This window comes from Epinephelus fuscoguttatus, linkage group LG10 (genome assembly GCF_011397635.1).
Source record: "Epinephelus fuscoguttatus linkage group LG10, E.fuscoguttatus.final_Chr_v1".
Taxonomy (NCBI): domain Eukaryota; kingdom Metazoa; phylum Chordata; class Actinopteri; order Perciformes; family Serranidae; genus Epinephelus; species Epinephelus fuscoguttatus.
In genome coordinates, this window is record NC_064761.1 from 37,128,115 (window position 1) to 37,142,720 (window position 14,606).

At 41.6% G+C, this 14,606-nt stretch overlaps 1 protein-coding gene across 1 annotated transcript in view; it reads left to right on the forward strand.

The window, feature by feature from the left end:
- slco2a1 (solute carrier organic anion transporter family, member 2A1) overlaps positions 1–14,606 on the forward strand; it is a 28,077-nt gene that overhangs the window by 1,345 nt on the left and 12,126 nt on the right. Inside the window, exons 2-4 of the mRNA XM_049587026.1 lie at positions 9,586–9,723; positions 10,972–11,134; positions 13,152–13,364. Of these exons, the coding sequence (XP_049442983.1) occupies positions 9,586–9,723; positions 10,972–11,134; positions 13,152–13,364 (514 nt within the window). The remainder of the gene's footprint in view (positions 1–9,585; positions 9,724–10,971; positions 11,135–13,151; positions 13,365–14,606) is intronic.

Here is a 14,606-nt window from a genome sequence, read left to right on the forward strand (position 1 = left end):
AGAAAACATGCCTTCCAAACCAGCCCAGGTATGTTTTCTTTAAAAATTGTTGGTAAAAAATAAATACATGAGTTGAACAGAACACCTTGCTCAGCTTCACAGTTTATTTGTAACACTAAAGTTTTGGTCCTCCTGGACCTGCATCAGGAAGGTTTGTAAAATAAAAACAACATTAGTTGTACATACATTAGTCTTTAGTCAATTCATATTTTGTTTTAGTCGTCAGTATCTGCAAAGTAACAGTAGTAATAAGTACAACATTAGCCTCTGAGATGTCGTGAAGTATAAAGTTGCTGAAAATGGAAATATGTAGTGTGAGCTCTTTGGAATTATACTTAAGTGCAGTACTTGAGTAAATGTGCTTAGTTACATTCCACTATTAATTATTTTATGACTCAGTGTTGTAAGGTAACTAATCATAATGTCAAATTAAAAATGACATGCATAGAAAAAGGGGAAAAAAAGACATTTTTATAGCTGCAGCTATGTCCACAATCTGATTATTTTCAAAATTCCTATCAATATTACAGAACCCAATGTGAAATTATCAATATTCTGTCTGACCAACAGTCCAAACCCCAAAAATATTGAATTCACTGTATTGTAAGATCAAGAAAAGCAGCAAATTCTCACATTGGAGAGCCTCGAACCACAAAATGTTGGCAATACCCCTTGAAAAATGACTCAATTATGAAAATAGTTGCTAATGACTTCTATTTTAGGCTATTATTGATAATTGACTAATCTTGTCTGCAGGAATCCTGTCTGCTTACGCAGAATTTGTACAGTGGGAAATGTTAACATTTTTTCTGTCATTAAATCTATCAGTGATTCAGTTATGACAATAGTTTTTATGTGCTTGGCAGCCGTGTCCAGCTAAAAGTTTGGTAGATTTCCTGCTCCTCTGGCTCCGGTATTCAGAGTCTCACTGAGCGCTGATGAGCAGGAGAAATGTAACCTCGAGTGCCAAGTGGAGCACTTGTATATTCGCTGTATTGCAATAATGGCAGAGAAACAGTTTGTTCCAGGGCTGTGACTAATAATGAGGCAAAGGTCCATGTTGCTTGCAGCGTAACTCAGCGAGAAATGACACGTCTTCTTCATTGGTACTGTGTTGTGTGAATGAAGCATGAGTAATACATCTATTTTCTGCAAGGGAGGAGGAGACGACTTAAGCAACCTCTAAATTTCCAGAAGGTGAAGTTTTCTTTGAAATATCTTGGGTGTTTACCTTAAGTGTTCTCACACAGAATGTGGTGGGTCCAGTTACTGCAAACCTCCTCGTGTTTATCATTTTAAGGCTTCACTTTAAAGTCCTCTCTGTTGAAACCAAGATGTACAAATATAGAGCGGGTGGAGGACGGTGAAACAGTATGGCTCATCACATCACTCAAGCTGGGAGTTCACAGTGATTTCTCACCCATCCTGCACAGTGCAAGTATACCTTAAGTTCAAAGCTGTATAGAGGTGTATTTACAAAGTGGGAGTAGTTCAGATTAAAAGCAGAGGAAGCAGCAGGTAATGTGTCAGCAAGCTTTTTCTGCAAGTCATTCCTGCAGTGCTGAGAAGTGGGAGCAGCTGCCCAGAAAGTGTTGAAGTATATGAGCTGACTTTGTCATGGGGAGGTAGAGGTGGAGGGGAAGGTGGATGGCGTGACACCTAGATGGGACAGCTGCCAAGCTGTAGACCACTGTTTGAGACCAACAAACAATAAAACCGGGTGTTTTTTAGGAACCTGTCACTATGTTTCCTGCCAGTTTTTTTTAACCCTCAAACATGGGTGTTTTTTTGGAGCCCGTTGCTGCATTTCCTGCTGCTTTTTAGCCCCCAAAGGTGGGTTCATTTTAGAGGCCGGTCGCCGCATTTCCTGCAACTTTTTAGCCCTAAACGTGGGTGTTGTTTGCAACCAGTGGCTACTTTTCCAGCCCCCAAATATGGGTGTTTGTAAGGGGCCTGTCAGTGCATTTACTGCAGCCTTTTAGACCCCAAACGTGGGTGCTTCTTAGTGACCAGTTGCTCTTTTTCCAGCAGCTTTTTAGCCCCCAAATATGGGTGCTTTTTAGTGACCTGTCGTGTTTCCTACAACTTTCTAGTGCTCAAACATGGATGCTTTCTTGGGGTTAGTTGCTGCATTTCCAGCAGCTTTTTGACCCCTAAACATGTTTGTTTTTAGGGGCTTGTCGCTGCATTTCCAACAGCTTTTTAGCCCCCAAACTTGGGTGGTTTTTAGCAACCTGTTGCTGTGTTTCCTGGAAATATCTAGCTCCCAAACATGTTTGTTTTTAGTGCCGTGTTGCTGCATTTCCTGCAGCATTTTAGCCCCTTGATGTGGATTTTTTTTAGGAGCCAGTTGCTGCATTTCTTGCAGCTTTTTGACACCTAAATGTGGGTGATTTTTGGTGACCCAGTGCTGTGTATTGCAGCTTTTTATTCCTCAAACATGGATGCTTTTTTTGGGTTCATTGCTGCATTTCCAGCAGCTTTTTAGCCCCTAAACATGTTTGTTTTTTAGCAGCTTGTTGCTGCATTTCCTGCGACTTTTTAGCCCCCAGATATGGGTTATTTTAGGAGCCAGTTGCTGCATTTCTTGCAGCGTTTTGGCCCCCAAACGTGGGTGCTTTTTGGTGACCCAGTACTGTCTTTCCTGCGGCTTTTTAGCCCCCAAATATGGGTGCTTTTTAGGGACCTGTCACTGTGTTTCCGTTAGCTTTCTAGCCCCCAAACGTGGGTTGTTCTTAGCAACCTGTTGCTGCTTTACCGGCGAGCTAGTGCCATGAAAAGTGGTTGTTTTTTACCAAGTCGTTGTTGCTTCATCAGCGAAGACTGTGCTCTGACAACCAGATATTTTAAGCCAAAACATGATATTTTTCTATTTGGAAACATCATGTTTTGGCTATGAAATTTTGGAAATGTTTTATTTAGGAAATTCCTAACCCTGGGTATGGTTTGGAATTTCCTAAAAAATATCATGTTTTGGCTTAAAATGTAGTTTTGTGCCTAAACCTAACCACATTGGTTTTCTTGAGTTATTGAAATAAAAATTCAAATGTATTGTACCTGTGGTTTGCAGAAATTTACTGCTGCAACATTTTTTCCTGGTGATGGGGCTGGAAGCAGAGTACCTTTTCAACTATGTCAAACTGTTATGCCAGAGCTCTTGATTACTGTTGGCGTTCTGTTCAGCAGTTACAGCAAAAGAGTAATCAAATCACTTTGCACTCAGCAGAGCCAGTCGTTCAACATTGTTTTTGTAGAGAGCAGTCATTTTCATCCATCTTTTCTTGACAACAGTACAGGCTGTTCAGCACTTTGCTCTCTATTTGCTCTGTTTTGTCAGGACATTCTGTTTGTTTTTTCCCACAACTTATCTGCTGTGGGCTACACCTAGTCTGCGCCCAGGTCACAACATCAAATTCTCTGTATGGATTTCTCTGCAAACATCTGAGCCGAGTTTCTGCTCAGGGGCACATGATGTTTACATCCTGAAGAATGGGACAAGAAATCTTTGAAAGCACCTGTTAGCTTCTCTTCACACCTCAGTGCACCTGAGCATGCGTCTCATGTTTCTGGCTGAATAGAGTTTAAGCAATAGTTGAGCATTGTGGGGAAATGCACGGATTTGTCTAGTCGCCAGAAGAAAATGTTCGAGCTGTGCATTTCTCATTTCTGCATTTCCACAGATATGTTACATTTGTGCATTTCAAACATATCAGTGTTTCTAACGTGATGTATTTCTAATTGTTGATGAGCCGGCTTTGTTACTGGGAGGAAGAGGGGATGGTGGATGGCGTGACACCTGGGTGAGACGGCTGCCAAGCTTCAGATCACTGCAGACTGAAACCAGCCACAAAACTAGTTCTTTTTTGTTGTTGTGCCTAAACATTACTATAGTACACATCAGCCACAGCATTGTTGAAATGTTGTCTAGAGTCAGATGACAAGATTGATGCCACTCTTATATCCTGTCAGTAAGGTTACCACCAGCAGCTGGTTAGCTTAGCTTAGCACAAAGACTGGAAACAAAGAAAAACAGCTAGCTTAGTCTGGCTCATAGCCCCACACTCAAACGTCAAACCATAACCTGTCACGTTTAAACATCAGGGTTTTGTGCTGATTGAACAGATAATATGGCCTATAAGATGTCAATTAGCTAGATTTAGGGTGTTTTCACACTTTGTCCTTTCAGCCCCATAAATGGACTCAGAGCAGTGACTCAGCATTTTTTGCACATACGTGAACACACCAAGTGAACTCAAACCCTTCTGAAGTCCACAGTTGGGATTGCTTAACCTGTGCATTGTGAACTCACTTTGCTCTTTGCCATTGTGTTTAGCCCTCCAGATGTTATTGCACTGGGACGCTTGAAAAAACAGACAAAATCACGTCGGCCTGTAATGCTTGCAAGGACGTAGGACGAGGAGTGGTTTGGTCCACAGAAGATACTGCACGTCTCCAGATGTGGAATGTAGATTACATCAAATGTCAACAGCCTACAGCACAGAAACACCAAGGTTTTCCTCCAATTTTAAGTTCATCTGAAAGTGAGGGGCTTCATAACCGCACTGCAGCGCCACATCAAAGTAAAAACAACAATGAACTACATCAATACGTATTACATATAGGTTATAGTGTGAACAGGATGAGGACTGAGGCCAAATCAGAGCTGAAGTTGACCAGATAGAGAACTTAATCCTCTTTCAAATGAACTGACAACATGAACACAAAAAGTAGCCCCTTTTCTGTTGGTCCACTTTTCGGTGCACTTTAAAAGGACTGAGTTTGGTTCATTTAAAAAGGTAGGCTGAGCTAACTGTCTAACATTACTTGCTGTAGCCTTATGTTAGTGAACAGGCATCAAAGTTTGATCTTGTAATCTGATTACCTTTGATTAAATGAATAAGCATATTTTCTCCAGGTACTTCCTATCCACCTTATTCCTGAGGGCACTACTGTAGAAATGATTTTGTGCGCAACTTTCAGTGAAATAGCGGAAGTAGCATTAAGCTAGTGGCTACTCTTGGTAGCTAACCGCCAATTCTGGTTCTTTCCGAAAGTAATTTTCCTTCAGTTTAGCAAATACTAATTTGTTTTTGTTGTTGGTTTTTTTTTTATAAATATTTAACTAATGTCAACACTGGTACCTGTTGCACTGGCGATGCTAACTTCATCATCCCTGCAGCACTGTATTGCTTTAAATCAGAGAAAATGCTCCTTTGATCACGATGCTGCTGCTGTGCACCAACTTTTTTCCGTATGTTTCACAATGAAGGGAGGTGATTCTGTTGCTTTAGTTTCTTTCAAGTATCCTGGGAGATTTCATATCCTGCAGCTTTTCCTTTATTTCTGTAGTTTTTGACCAAGTAGATCAGGCATTTTTTGTAGAAAAAAAAAAAGAATTATATCCAGTGTGGTAGCTACAGCACGTGTCCCTGAAATAAAAGCATTTGAGAACTTCCCTCAATTCTTTCCCTCACAGCAGGGCTGAAGGCTGGGACAATAACATCCAGACAGACGGAGCTTAGAGTGTTCAAAAGGATAAATATGTTCATAATCCACGGAGGATCCAACTCTGCTTGTGCTTACAAACATTAAATAGACTTAAATCACTTGTATTAACAGAGCGGATAAATAATGAATCCTGCGTCTTTACATTGGGACGTGGTGTCGACACACTGTTGTATTGTTGCTGCCCTTCTTCTCCACCTTTTATAATACTCTATGGGTATGTTATTCAAATTCCAACACTATGCAACATCCCTTTATCAAGACAAAATTGACCCGCTGTCATTAGAGGCTTAAGTAGATTTTAGGTTGACCTGAATCTGTGGTTAAAGAAACAGTTGTGAACCACTAACTTTTTGTTTGAATCTGAACCCCAAACAAAAGAAACTCTTTTTCCTTTCCCAACAAATGGATCCTTTTGAGATAAAGTGTGGATGAAATATTAGCAACAGTGTGAAAGCATCAATTGTGTGTGTGCTAACAAACCATAAAGCCAAGCTTTAATAGGAGCATTAACTGTTCTGAGTCAAACACATAGTTTATTCTCCCTCAGCCGATCTGTCACCCAGTAAACAAACTGAAAGCCTGGATTTATCACTGTTTTCATAGCAAATTCGCTCCTAATCTCAACACGTATCTTCAGCGTCATTCGTGCATTCATGACCCCCCCCGAGCGAGTGTTTGTGAACACCTCCTGACACACAGACGGGTGAGTGGCTCTTCCAGATTACTGGGAGCACGTCCAGTGGGCAATCTTGATCTTTCCACATCTCTGGACGTGAAGACAAAAGTCTAGAAGACAAAATCATTCCATCAGTTGGAGACACACACACTGATAATGATTCAATCATTGAAACACACTTTAATTATTTTGTTTTTAGTTTCTAGGAAGACCAGATGAATTCATGAAATGCCATAAGACATCACTATTAGTCATATTGTAAAAACTTCAATCAAAACAGCCTCAGAAACCAGAGGTGGAAAGTAACCAAATACTTTACAAGTACTCCAATTGTGTGTGATCATGGAGGGTCTGCTGGTTTCCTGGCAACTGATCCCACCCAAGAAATATACAGGCACAGAGAGGCACACCCTCGATTTAGCACTTCCATTTTTGGGTTAAACAAGTGAGATATAAAGCATGGTAATGTAAAGTGGGAGATTTTGCTTGCTTTGTGGACTTGGAAAAGGCTTATAACCACGTCCCTTTGGGAGTCCTGTGGTGGGATCTGCGGGAGTATGGGGTACCGGGGTCATTGCTACGAGCCATCCGGTCCCTGTATAACCAAACTGATAGCTGTGTCTGTGGACCTGGCACAAAGTCAAACACGTTTTCAGTGGGACTTCCTGCCTCCACTAGGGTCACCCCTCTTCACTTATTCTGTTTGTAATCTTCATGGACAGGATCTCAAGGTGTAGCCAGGTGTTTGATTTGGGGACCTCAGAATTGCATTTCTGCTGTTTGCAGATGATGTGGTTCTTTAGGCTTCATCAGACCATGACCGTGAAAATGTATATAAAAGAAGCTAAAATGATTTTCCTCCGCGGGGTGGCTGGGCTCAGCCTTAGAGATAGGGTGCGGAGCTCAGAGTAGAGCTGCTGCTCCTTCGCATTGAGAGGAGCCAGTTGAGGTGGTTCGGGCATCTGATAAGGATCCTCCTGGGGGCCTCCCATTAAAGGTTTTTCGGGCACGTCTAACTGGTAGGAGGCCCCGGGGCAGACCCAGAACACACTGGACGGATTTTATATCTCATCTGGCCTAGGAATGCCTCGAGTCCCACAGGAGGAGTTGGAAAGCGTTGCTGGGAAGAGGGATGTTTAGAATAGCTTGCGTAGCATGCTGGCCCCAGACCTGGCCCCCGATAAGCAGACGATGATGGATAGATGGATACAAAGTGAAGTGAACTACCTTTAGACAGAGGCAGCCTTATTGTTTGACCCTGTTTTAAGCCATTGTTCCGAGCCACTCTAACCATATCCCAGCTTGTTGGTGAAGATTCTCAGTCATCCAGGTCATGGTAATCTTAAATGCTATATCGTAGGTAACTCTACATCTGCTCGGGTCCCAGGCAGAAGCTGAGTAATGTAGTGTATGCAGTTCAGTGCACTGGTGAAACAAAACAACCACTCCACAAGCGCATGGACTCAACTGGCCATTCACATGCAAAGGAGAAGGGACATTCTTTTGAGGACCGCAATGGCCAGAGAAGAAAGATGGTTTGAATGAGGTGTGAAAGACGCCATCTACGTCAAACTGGAGTTAACCATCGTTAAACAAAGGAGATGGCCTATGACACCACTTATCACCCACCTACAATTCAGTCTTGGAATCCCGCCCCAAGCGTCTTAACACCCATTCACACCTGGACCCATCTAACCCTAACGACAAACATGATGGTGGGGTGGGTCAACGACACACCTGTGACCTCAACGACTCTGTAAGGGCTCACACCCATACAGGGTTTAAAGACTCCACACCAGTCTGTCAGAAGCGAAGAAGCCTCTTGGATGAGAGGTGAAACGTCTTTAAGACACTCTAGCAAGTCCAGTTGCCTACGATGTAGCATGCAACATATCCCAGCCGTAGCTTCACATTTTGTGCACACAGCAAACATTTGAATTCTGTAAAAGGGAACATTGCTGCCTAATGAGTAGACATATTTTTACTTTTCATACTTCAGTGCATTTTTCTCTTATACTTTTATACTTTTTCAGCGCTCGACAGTGCAAGCATTTCACTCACATTTGCAACTAAAAATAGGTGTGTGCGAACTGTAAAAAAATATTTAGGGGCACATGGGCGCATAAAAAAAATCAGCAGAAGCAGCCTATATTTTTGTCAATAAAAAAAATATGATAATCTAACCGCAAATGTTGGAGGAACTCCAGCAGCCTGCCTTCTTCCCTCTTCCGCGTGTGACACGGTTATGGGCGGTTTTCCAAGCCACTGTCGGCACAATGAATATAAATCCCACTGTCGGCAGGGTGTAAATAAGTCAAAGTGTGGCGGAGGAGACGGACTGGGTTAAGCGGCAGACCTCCGGGGAAACCTGCTCCATTCTCCCCGCAGTTAGGGACCGTTCGCCACGGTACCGCTGCTGGGCAGGGTGGAAATAAGTCCTGCAGAGTTTCAGAGGACCTGGAGAATGTTTTAGGATAGTAATAACATTATATAAGATAATCATATTGCAAAGATAATATATATAAGATAATAACATTAAAGACAAAATTAAATTGCAATACTTTTTCAAAACTTGATGATTTTACCTTTCTGTACATTTTGTATACAAATTCATTAAATAATTTTGCTTGTAAAATGTCTATTTGCATCATGTTTATTACAGAAAACACATTATTTGATCAATTTACATTGTGCCCCTAAAGTTCTTTGTGCGCTCCTTACTTTTTCAACTTAGGAGCACATGTGCTCCTTGGGAAAAAAGTTTGCGTCAAGCCATGTTTTTTTAAAACTCAAATTTTAAATGCAATAATTCTACTTACATAAGACTTACATTACTGATCTATATTGCCTCATTTTACGCCCAGCTCATCTGTGGTTTCTGTGTAGAATATGTACATTTTGTCCCTTTAAATGTTGTTTCCTGTCTTTTGACGTGGTGAATGCGGCAGAGTCCAGGCCTGATGTGTTGGTACTTGTCAGCTGTGCCATGTGTTTTGTGAAGCAGCTGTTCCTCGCTGCATTTCGCTGCACAGACACCGTAAGATTGCTTCTCTGATGTTTAACTGTGCACTACATTGAGTGAACGTCACATCATGTCAGTGTGTTGCGGAGGTGGAAAAACACGGGAAAGTTGTTCAACACAAATCTGGTACTTTTCCGAGAGACCACGTTTTGGATGACAATGTGATTCCTCTGAGTTCTTCTCTGTTTCTTGGAACAGTTTAGGCCTCTCGGGAGGAATATGCTTTAGGCTTTGAGTGTGATCTGCTTCTCTGTGCGAGCAGCCAAGCGTCTCTCGCAGCTGAAAACGCCACAAAAGACGCTTGACACTTGACATTTATGACTGTAACCTACTTTAGAGACTCAATCCTCCTCCTGTGTTGTCTGTCTGTCTGTCCTAGCTGTTTGTCCTGTGCCACGGCCTCCTGCAGTTCTCTCAGCTGCTGTACAGCTCCTACTTCAAGAGCACCATCAGCACAATCGAGAGACGCTACGGCCTCAGCAGCTACTCCTCAGGAACTATTTCCTCTCTCCACGAGGTAGGAGCCAACAATAACATACCCTCACACAGCCTGAGATCATGATAGCTTTATTTCAAGGATACCGGTGACAAAGGCGGAATTGGAGAACAAGCAGCGTATCACAATCGCACTTCCTGAATTCAAGCCAGACTCAAATATTTTGGAACAGTTTTATCACAGATATGAGGGGTCAAGGAAACGATAACATGAGCCGTATGTGCTGGATTTTTTTGTTTAAGCTCAAGTGGGTTTTAATTGCATCACACTGATAAATATTTTCCAGTTAGGTTTCGAGTATGCATGACCAGGGGTCACTCATCTGTGATTAAATCACTGTGTTGACATTGCTACCTTAAGGCTTTTTAAATTCTTTTGCGGCTCCCAGGATTTGGCTGCGCATGGAGATCTAATTTGATTTACAACATCTGATTTGATTGTATGATATTTTATTAAAACACAGCCTGAAGATTTCAATTTCGGATCTCCTTTTAGAGTTATTAAAACTGCTACAGATGAAAAATGGGAAGGTCAAAATGGAGAACAGGTTATTCTTAGCGATGAACCTGATGAGAATTATCACCCGTCTCTGCAGTTCATCTCAGCCGTACAGCTTTTTTAGCTAATTGTTTAGGTTTCACAGCCCACAACTTAACTGTTTGATTCACTCTCATCAGCTTTATTTGTAGATTCAGATTCACTTTCTGAATGAAAAGTGAAACTTATTTATGCTCTCTTCAAAGCCAGACTGACAGAAACAGCAATTTTACCTCACTGAACACAGGAGCTGCTGGTCTACCGCTGCCTCGATCGGGAGTTTGTTTGTGTTATTGTGTGACTTTGGTGTTTACTGACTATCTGATTGAGGCTGTAATGGACCAGCAGCTCCCGGGATTAGCAAGGTAAAATTACAGTGTTTGTCAATGGAGTCTAGCTTTGAAGACAGCATAGGTAAGTTTCACTTTTCGATCAGTTCCCCGTCAGAAAAACAGTTTTCCTCACAAATTCAACACAACACTGGGTGAGTAATTGATATATAAGTAGTCATTTTGGGGGCCAAGTATTCCTTTAATCCTGAACTGTGCCTGTGTTGTGTGCCGATCCCACTAAATTTGGATTATAGTGCAACCCTGGCCACTTCCATATTTGGTTTTAAGAGTCCATTAGTAATGTTTGGAAAGTGTGAGACCTGCAACTTGATGCATTAAGTGTGAAAGGATTGATTCCTCAGGCTCCTCTCTGAAGCATTTGTCTGTGTCTGTCTCTCAGGTCAGCAACAGTGTGCTGATAGTGTTCGTGAGCTACTTTGGAAATCGGGTTCACCGGCCTCGCGTCATTGGAATCGGTGGACTACTGATGGCTGTCAGCGCCATGATGCTGACCTTACCTCACTTCGTATCCCAGCCCTACGAATACGACTCTGTTTTACACAGTAAGAACAAAGACCTGAATACCACGCTGCTTCTCTGTCTCCGCTGGCACCACTGTGACAGCTACTGTGACTCAGTCCAGAGCTGGGGACTCATGAAAGTACAAATATGTCAGTGCAATTTATGAGACTTTACTTAAGGGTTCGTCTAGGCATCTTTTCAGCAAAGGCTCCACTCACTCAGCAGGAGTGAAGCAAGTATCTGCTTTTTGTACTCTGCAGCGAGTGGTGTATTTAGAAAACTTTGCCAGTGCTCCCCAGGTGAACTCTTTGTAAATCAGAGAGAAATTCCTAGTGTCTGTGAACTCGCTGAAAGTTAAGACGATTAGAGTTACCTCCAGGAGATTTAATTTGTAATAACAATCTCTCTCTTTCCACTTTAAAGGGATAGTTCAGATTTTTGAAGCGGGGTTGTGTGAGGTAAGTTTCCATAGTCACTGTATTACCTACAGTAGATGTGAGTTGGCACGCTCCCAGTTTGGAGAAGGAGAATAAAGTACCAACATGGAAGGTAACCGATGTACTGCTGTGGACAGGGCCGGACGCAAAATGTATTTTAGCCCCCCCCAAAAGTGAATATAGTTTAATACAGTGCTATATTGGAAATGTTTTCACTGCTTTACCTTGCCATCAGACAGCCCTTTCTTTTACGGAACTGAGGCCATTATATGAACACAGTCTCACTCTGAAGTCGTCAAAATCCAGCGCTTGGGCAGTGACTTGCAGCGTCAGAAACCAACAAAAGAAGGCATCCTTTAACGTCAGCATGATATGTGGCCGGTTGCCATTATAGTTTAACGTGCGTGGCGGCATCAGGGAAAAATGCGGCGGGACAAGGATGAAAGTTAAGGCGGCGACAAACACCGACTTTCACCCGAGAGAGTGGTGTTCGCGTCTCATAAGATTCTAAAGCCAAACCCTGAGCTTTTTTCCTAAACCCAACGTTTGTGTTTGTTGTTGAAGGACAAAAAACATCAATTTGTGGGGTTGTACCGACGTAGTGCGTTTATTTTGGAAGAGACTCTATGTAAATGTTAAATTTCCTGTGAAAACAAAAGTGTATCTTGAAAGACGAGAACTTGACACAGTGTCCCAGAACGTCAACAACCAATGCACCCAGGGTACCCTGCACGTCGTATGTGGACGTGGAAAGTCCATGACTTAACGTGTAATATGTAACGAGTTCAGAGTGAGAATGTATTGGTTACATATCTCTTCTCAAAGCCACCAGACTCCTTTGACAAAAACAGTAATTTTACCTTGCACAACACAGGAGTTGCCGGTCTACCGTTGCCTCAGTCAGTTAGTTACTTCATATTATTGTGTGACTTTGGTGAATCTAAACTAACCCTTTAAAACACCAAAGTCACACAATAACACAAACAAACCACCCTATCGTGGCAGCTGTAAATCAGCAACTCCTGTTCTCTGCAAGGTTAAATTACTGTTTTTGTCAAAGGAGTCTGGTGGCTTTGAAGAGAGCGTAGATGTATATATTGGCCTCAGTTGCCCATCACCAAGGGCTGTCTGACAGCAAGGTAGAGTGGAGAAAATACACAATAGTGGCTAAAATACATTTTGTGTCTGCCCCTGTCCACAGCAGTACATTGCTTTAGCTTCTTTGGTGGTACTCCTGTCTGCTTCTCCAAAGTGGGGGCAGGCCGACTGCCATCTACTGTAGGTAATACACTGACTATGGATAAATACTTCATACAACCCAGACTATCCCTTTAATCTTGCCCCTAGTTAAAATTCTTAAGTGTTGTGCAGAGTGTCAGTGAAGGGCCATAGAAGCTTGCAGTTGGGAGAAACTTTCTTGGTTAAGGTTCGAAAAAATGGCGTAGTTTGGGTTAAGATGAATACATTCCTGTCAGAAAGGGCTTCCTTGGAGAAAGCCTGCGAGGAAAACTTCTCCCATGTGCTAAAAGCTTCAAGAAATTAAAGAAGTCACATCCACCAGCCTCTCATTAACTTGTCCTCCCCTCTCCCCCCCTCTCTCCGTCCGTGTGCTGTGATCCAGACCGCCAAGACATTTGCACCGTGCAGAAGAATTCGAGTAACCTGGAGTCGTGTGACCGTGAGGAGAAGAGGCGTCTGGCTGACTCGAACAACCTGTGGCTGCTGATGGGCAGCGCTCAGCTGCTCTTCGGTGTGGGCTCGGTGCCCATCCAACCATTTGGGATTTCCTACATAGATGATTTTGCTGGACCTGGAAACTCCCCTCTTTACATAGGTGAATGGCCTATGGTTGATTGATTTGTTTAGATAAGGAGAGCACAATCTGAGGGTCATGGTGTTATTCTGGGTCATTCTGCAGGCTTTGGAAAACTTTTACCATCAGTGTTTCATGACCTGGGAATTAAAAGATGGTTTCATGCAGCTACGTTCTCTTGTTTTGGTGAAAATGTTCATAATATTTTTGAGAAGTTCAGCAATTTTAAGGTTTTTAAATTTAAGATTGAGCAGCTTTTTATGCTCCTTTATCTTCAGAGCACCAAACCTAAGGAAACGTGGTAAATAGAGTAAACCTGATTTGTTCTCCTGTGAACCTTTCAAACAAAGGATCATTGGTTTGCAGATGGAACCTTGTAATTTTTCATTTCCTTTAATTCTATATACTTTATTAGTCCCATAGGGGAAAATCAGTTTTTTCACTTTGTTGTCGGCGAACTGGCGGAAGAAAGTTAAAGATTAATTTCGATAGACACCCTTATGTTTTTTCAAATTGAATGCATATAAGCAAGAATATCCCGACACAAAAGGTTAATAATTTGTTAAAGAATAATTATTTATTTATTTCAAAAAGGGAAAAAATGTAGAACCTTAAAAGTGGGAGGTCACAATTTGGTAAGAAAATTATAAAAGTATGGATGACAAAAAATGACGAAGCATCAATAAATAAATGTATAAATAAATACAGCAATAAATAAATAAAACCTGGAAAAAAACAATAAAAGAATGAATAAATGAAAAAAAAACCTCATAAATAAATAAATAAATAAAAAGAAATAATAAAAGAAGTTAGAACCTCCTGCCTGAGTCGCATAGAGACACAGAAATACATAAATAAATAAATGTAGTTGTACAAAAATGTAGGAATTAATTTAAGATAGGTTCAGGTTCCAGCAGCTTCAGAAATGTGAGGAGTTGCTGCTTTTACTGACTTCCTGTTTCCTGTTTGGCAGCTGCATGAATTTTGGCCACAAGCCACTCAAATGATTTTATCACATTTTTGGACCTTTTAAATACTTTTATAAATTCATACAAACATTTCTTTTAGGGAGTTGTTGAAGTGTGGATGAACAGCAAGTAAAGAGACATTTATTCATTTATGTCCTTTCAGCTTTTATATGTGTATTTATTTATGCATTTATCTATTTCCATATTTATTTCAGCATTGATTAATTAGTTTATTTATTAAAGCATTTGTTCAAGCAAGTCATTTTTCATCCTTCATACAAAACAGCTCGACACT